This window comes from Meles meles, chromosome 5, assembly GCF_922984935.1.
Source record: "Meles meles chromosome 5, mMelMel3.1 paternal haplotype, whole genome shotgun sequence".
Lineage (NCBI taxonomy): Eukaryota > Metazoa > Chordata > Mammalia > Carnivora > Mustelidae > Meles > Meles meles.
In genome coordinates this window covers 79,694,408-79,700,635 of record NC_060070.1, presented here as the reverse complement: position 1 = coordinate 79,700,635, position 6,228 = coordinate 79,694,408, and the positions used below count along the sequence as shown (strand labels likewise).

Genomic DNA, 6,228 nt, shown 5'->3' with positions numbered 1-6,228 from the left:
TGCTTACCAGAGGAAGTCTCTGTACTGTCTGGAAAACAAGTACCACAGTATGAAGACCATTAATTTCAAGAGTGCCCCCCATCTTCATCCCCTTTATAACTTTATTTCATTTAAGGGGGGGGTGGTTGTTAAGTATCGGCATCAGGAATCATGTAGAACAGAGCTAAATGTTCTTTCAGAGTGTCACCTTGTTTTTCATAGGGATGGTATACTCAAGTGATGAGGCTTAAATTGACAATAGTCTGCAGACTGGGAAGATGATGGAATGATATTTGTTGTGATGAACATATATAGAATGTTACATTTAAGAATTAGAGCCTGAGGGGCACCTGGGTGGCTCAGTGGGTTAAAGCCTCTGCCTTCAGCTCAGGTCATGATCGCAGGGTCCTGGGATCGAGCCCCGCATCAGGCTCTCTGCTCAGCAGGGAGCCTGCTTCCTCCCTTCTCTCTCTCTGCCTCTCTCTCTACCTGTCTCTTTGCCTGCTTGTGATCTCTGTCTGTCAAATAAATAAATAAATAATCTTAAAAAAAAAAAAAAATTAGAGCCTGGGGCACCTGGGTGGCTCAGTGGGTAAAAGCTTTTCCCTTTGGCTCAGGTCATGGTCCCAGGGTCCTGGGATCCATCCCCGCGTCCGGCTCTCTGCTCAGGGGAGAACCTGCTTCCTCCTTTCTCTCTCTCTCTCTGCCTGCCTCTCTGCCTACTTGTGATCTGTGTCAAATAAATAAATAAAATCTTAAAAAAAAAAAAAAAGAATTAGAGCCTAAGTGTTCATTTCAATCACACATGAAATATTTTTTGAGAATTGGTTGCATATTAGGCCATAAAGCAAATCAGAAAATTTTATGGAGTTGGTATCAAACAGACTAACTACAATACAAATAAATCAGACCTTTACAGTTACAAGGAGTATTGGCATGGTATTTTGTGGAGTGACCTTCATTTGGGTTTACTGTTTTTCCCATGATTATAGGAGTTTAATGGATTTGGGGTAGAAAGGGGTGAAGTGCTGTTTTCACCATTTATCAAAGTATCTTACTATTTTTTACTCTGGAGAACCCTAATACACATACAAAAAGAACAAAAGGAACAAAAAGCTCTCTTTATCTTACATCTTAGAACATAGAAAATCAAGGGTGTAAGAATGGAGAATCTGCCAGTAAATGGGGATGCTTTCAGAGCTGTTACACGGCAGTACTAAAAGTGTGTTGGGCTGGCCAAGTAGTGACAAGTTGAAAAACATGTTAGGTCTTTTAAAAATTGATAAATTGAAGCTAATCAAAACTAAGCACATTTGCTCTGCAAAAGAACCTGTTCAGATGAAAGGACAAAGATACAGACTAGGAGAAAATATTTGTAAACTACTGATACAGGATGTGTATCTAGAATATATTAACTCAAAACTCAACAAATTATAACAATAAACCGTCCAATTACAAAATTGCCAAAAGGCATGAATAGACATTTTACTGAGGACCTATAGATGGCAAATAAGCACATGAGAGATACTCAACAGCATTAGCAATTTGGGAAAGGCAAATTAAAACTACAATGAGATAACACAATATTTCATCAGATGGCCAAAATTAGTGACAGCAAATGTGGGCAAGGATGCAAAGAAACTAAACGGTTCATTTATCAATGGTGTGAACACTTCAGAAGATGGCAGTTTCTTGTAGAACTAATCATTTAACCTACCCTCAAGGATTCTTCTAATTACTGGTTCCAAAGAAACACTGATCTTTATTTTCAATCATTGAAAGAGTATTATAAATGAAATGACACTCTGTGTAACCTTTTGGGATTGGCTTTTTAATACAGTAGCATAATTCCTTAGAGATCCAGTCAAGTTGTTTTGTGTACCAAGAGTTCATTCCTCTTTTATTGTTTAGTAGTTCATGGTATAGATGTATGACTGTGTGTTCAAACATTTCATTTAAACACAGTTGAAGGACTTTTGGGTTGTTTCCAGTTTGGACTACTGCAAATAAAGCAATGAACATTCTTGTATAGGTTTTGTGTGAACATTACGATTTTTCTGAGTAAAATGCCCAAGACTTTATAGATACTATCTTGCCTATAATATTGGAAAAATCATGCCATTTTAAATGAATTACTAAATAAAATACACCAAGCCTTAGTAATATATACGGAATAGAGTACTTCATTTCTATTTGTTGTTGTTATGGAACTTTTTTATATCCTCTTGTGTCAGAAAGCATCCATTTGCAACTTAGGAAAAAATGCCCATCGGACCCAGGTTAAAAATACTCTCCAAACTAAACTGGCCCATCTACTAAAGGTTCTTTAGGAGAACATGACTTTAATTACCTGAGATCCAGTTTCATGGGTTACTTATAGAAGACCAAAAGGGTGTAACTACCACCTTTAAAGTAATTCAGGTTTTCAGCAAATAGACAGTAAACCCTGTTTCAGGTTCCTTTATACAGAAGAGAAAAAGTAGGTCTGAGTATTATAGTGACCTAAATTTGAGTTGCTAAAGAATTAGTACGCCACATACTTTCTCTGAATTCATTTATTTAGAGATAGAACACAGCCATTCAAAATGATGGAACACAATATCAACACACAGAATAAAGTTGGGGAATTAAGTTGAATTGTTATCTTTCATTTACATTAATAAATACCTTAAAAGAAGCAAATGTAGATTTTAAGATTAAGACACTAGTAACATATACAAGTAACTAAGTTTCTAAGTTAACTGTCACACTGCTTGATTTTCAGGTTGAAAGACTAATAAACTATATGTTTCAATTAAATGGCAGCAAATACAAAAGCGTTTTAAACATCTTCTGAACCTATTGTCTAGTATACTATAAGCAGTTTATATTCGATAGCATTCCATCATTCTCCTGGCCTTGGTTTAGGGGTAGAAGGCAAGCTGGACACCAGCAAATCACATAACGAATTAACCACCACTAACGAGGTGTGTAATCTGTTATGCATGTATTTTGAATAGAAGTTGTTTTTCAATGCCAAAGGAATGCCAGCTGTTTTTGGGAAACCCGGGATTTCCTAGCCTGGTCACTGATCAGTTATCTGAGCTTCAGTTTTCTTCATTTCTAAAATGAAGGCTTGGACTAGATTTTATCTAATTATCTCCTGAGGCTTAGTCTATACTACAGTAGCGTCCTGTCGAAAGCTTACTACCTTCGATTTTAATGAACTTTCAAAGTACACCTTCTAACCCACGATTATCTTTTTCAAAAGCTTTGTCTAAATCCTTCAGAGTTCCTAACATCTCCACTGAACCTATATTTTTGCGTATGCTATAATGACTAAAACAAAGTTGATATGTTGGTATGAAAGGCCATTCCTACCCAGGGAAGATTACAACCTAACTGGGTATTCAAATTAGTAACCCACCAACCCCAATCTTTCTATGAAGCCTCTGTCTCTTAATCTCCATCATAAGTTACACTGTTGTCCATCAAACACTCCCTACCTGTGTAAGTTCCTTATCTTCACATCAAGGGAAAAACCTGAAAAGATTTTTCAGACAACTGGCATTTGAGTCACTTGTTTATACAATTTTACAACAGCCACGTTCTTTGCAGTCTCTTGTAGAGCAAGGCATCAAATATTTCAAAAGGCAGCCATACATTTCTAAACTTTCTAAAACAGCTTAGGGACTAGCACAATTTAAAAATCAAACTGTCAAGAAGCAGTTTTGGTTTTACTCTTAATTTCACAGGCACAGAACTAAGGATAAACCTAACAATGTCCACTTTTCACCACCAGACTCCTAAATCTCTCCCTTTGTAATTCATTCTAACACACGTATCAATGTGCATGGCAAAAATACAATGATAAAATGACAAGCAATAAAATCTAGTTCATGCCAGAACACTGGAGAAGTTACATGGGAAGCACACACATACACAACTTTACAAAAGTTGGGAATACTGTTAATCTCAAACAAGCAATGATCAAAGTGGGACTTTCATGCCAGAAGTCCTGTTCAATCAAAATCACGATTAGTAAGAACAAGTGGTGCCACTAGTGTCCAAACATACAACACAATGCCAATCCAACTAGAAGAGATTTTCACCCATACCGCTGTCCACTGACTCTTCATCTCACGAGAAGGCTCATACCTAAAATTTAAGGAAAAATGAAAGGGAAAGGGTTAGATTCCGCCATCATGCTACTTACCTTTACTTAAGGTGTTCTTCGTATACAGTTTGTGGTAACAGATACACAATTCCTGAGCTAATCTGTTGCCCTGCTTGTCATACTACTTTAGCAGCTAATGGGAAGGTAAAAATTAAGAATTTCCTTTAAAGGAGTAAAGGACATTGGCCTTCTGAAGTAGCTCTTTTACTAATACTCGGGTTCTTTATATACAGGTCCCCACTTTCTGTACGTTTGTTAGGCCACTTTGCTTTTACAAAAAACCTGTATGAGTAAAGTAAATGGCCTTTTACTTAAAAGCAAAAAAGCAAAATTTCATGTTTCTTTCAGTCAGCAAAAGCAGGTACTAGCGTAAGCCTTTAATAAAAATGAAGTAGCATAATGCAAACTGTAACAAAGTAGGGGGGATCCTATACTTCTGCCTTAGCAGTCATAGATAGCAGGGAAATGGACTGTGATGCCTGGTTAAGTAAAATAATTGTTATAAAAGATTTATCAATTGTAGGGTCGCCTGGGTGGCTCAGTCAGTTAAGCATCTGCCTACTGCTCTGGTCATGATCCCAGAGTTCTGGGATCGAGTCCCACATCGGGCTCCTTGCTCAGAGGGAAGCCAAGCCTGCTTTTCCCTCTGCCTGCTGTTCCCCCTGGCTTGTGCTCTCTCCCTGATAAATACAAATTAAAAAAAAAAAAAATTGTTTATCAATCCTATCCTGTATAAAAAGTGTAATCTATTCCAAGTGTATATTGGAATCACTCTCGCTTTCAGCCTTTTCAGATTTAAGAGATTCAGAAGGAAATACATTCCCAATTTAGCTGGTTTTTATACAAAAAAAAAATATCAAAAATATTTTTCATCTAAAGCTTGCTTTTTTTTTTTAAGATTTTATTTCTAAGTAATCTTTACACCCATTATGGGGCTTGAACTCATAACCCAGAGATCAAGAGTCACATGCTGCTCTAACAGCCAGCAGGGTGCCCCAATCTAAAGTATTTTTTTTTTTTTTTAAGATTTATTTATTTGACAGACAGAGATCACAAGTAGGCAGAGAGGCAGCAGAGAGAGGGAGGGGAAAGCAGGCTCCCCTCTGAGCAGAGAGCCCGAAGTGGGGCTTGATCCCAGGACTCTGGGATCATGACCTGAGCCTAAGGCATAGAGTTCAACCCGCTGAGCTATCCAGGCACCTCCACCCCCAATCTAAAGTCTTAACGTTTAATGTTATCTGACAGCCAAAGCTGTGAATTACTGAACACTACATGGATTCTTATCACTTAATATGCTGCAGTGTAGGAATTTTTAAAAAAATACTTATTTTTCAATAGTAAATGTCAGTTAAGTCTGCTCTTAAAATGAAGAATAATCTAATATTAACATGGTAATTTCTGTAAAAAATGTGTAATTTCATGAAGGTTCTGATTTTAATCTCTTCAAGATTTGGAAGTATTTCAATGTTAATGCCAAAGCAAGGAAGTAAAGTCTGCATTTCTTATACTGATCTCATTCATTTAGATGTAAATTTTGAAATACACTGGAGGATAAAAAGTACTTCATACCTCACAATAGCACATAACCTCCCCAATGTCCATAACCCCCTCCCCCTCTCCCAACCTTGGGGAACCAGGTGGTGGGTAATAGGAAAGGCACATATTGCATGGAGCACTGGGTGTTGTACAAAAACAATGAATACTATTACGCTGAAAAAATAAATAAATTTTAAAAAAAAATTTTAAAGCATTAAAAAAAAAAAAGTACTTCATACCATATGTTTTACATACAATGGAATGATGAAAAACATCATCATTTCCACATGCAAAGTTTTCATGAAATATAATTACCTGTACCAGTTGGTAAGGGTCATCATGATATAAAGTGAAGCCAAGAAAAGCATGAAGTGAAAAAAGGAATAACTGTAAGTAACACCATCCCTTTCATTATCTACAGCTCGGTGAACATCATCTCCATCCTCCAGTGATCCATCACTTCTGGCTCCACCATCTTCTATTAATGTTGATTCATCACTTGTTAGAGTCAATTTATTAACCTGACTGTTGTTTGAAGTACGGATGCTACATAAAAG

General features: G+C 36.9%; 1 protein-coding gene across 1 annotated transcript in view; it reads right to left on the bottom strand.

The window, feature by feature from the left end:
- Positions 1-2,516: 2,516 nt before the first annotated feature.
- SERINC1 (serine incorporator 1) overlaps positions 2,517-6,228 on the bottom strand; it is a 38,913-nt gene continuing 35,201 nt past the window's right edge. The window contains exons 9-10 of the mRNA XM_046005672.1: positions 5,987-6,217; positions 2,517-4,116 (exon numbers count right to left, since the gene is read on the bottom strand). Coding sequence (XP_045861628.1) covers positions 3,981-4,116; positions 5,987-6,217 — 367 coding nt within the window. The 3' untranslated portion in view covers positions 2,517-3,980. The remainder of the gene's footprint in view (positions 4,117-5,986; positions 6,218-6,228) is intronic.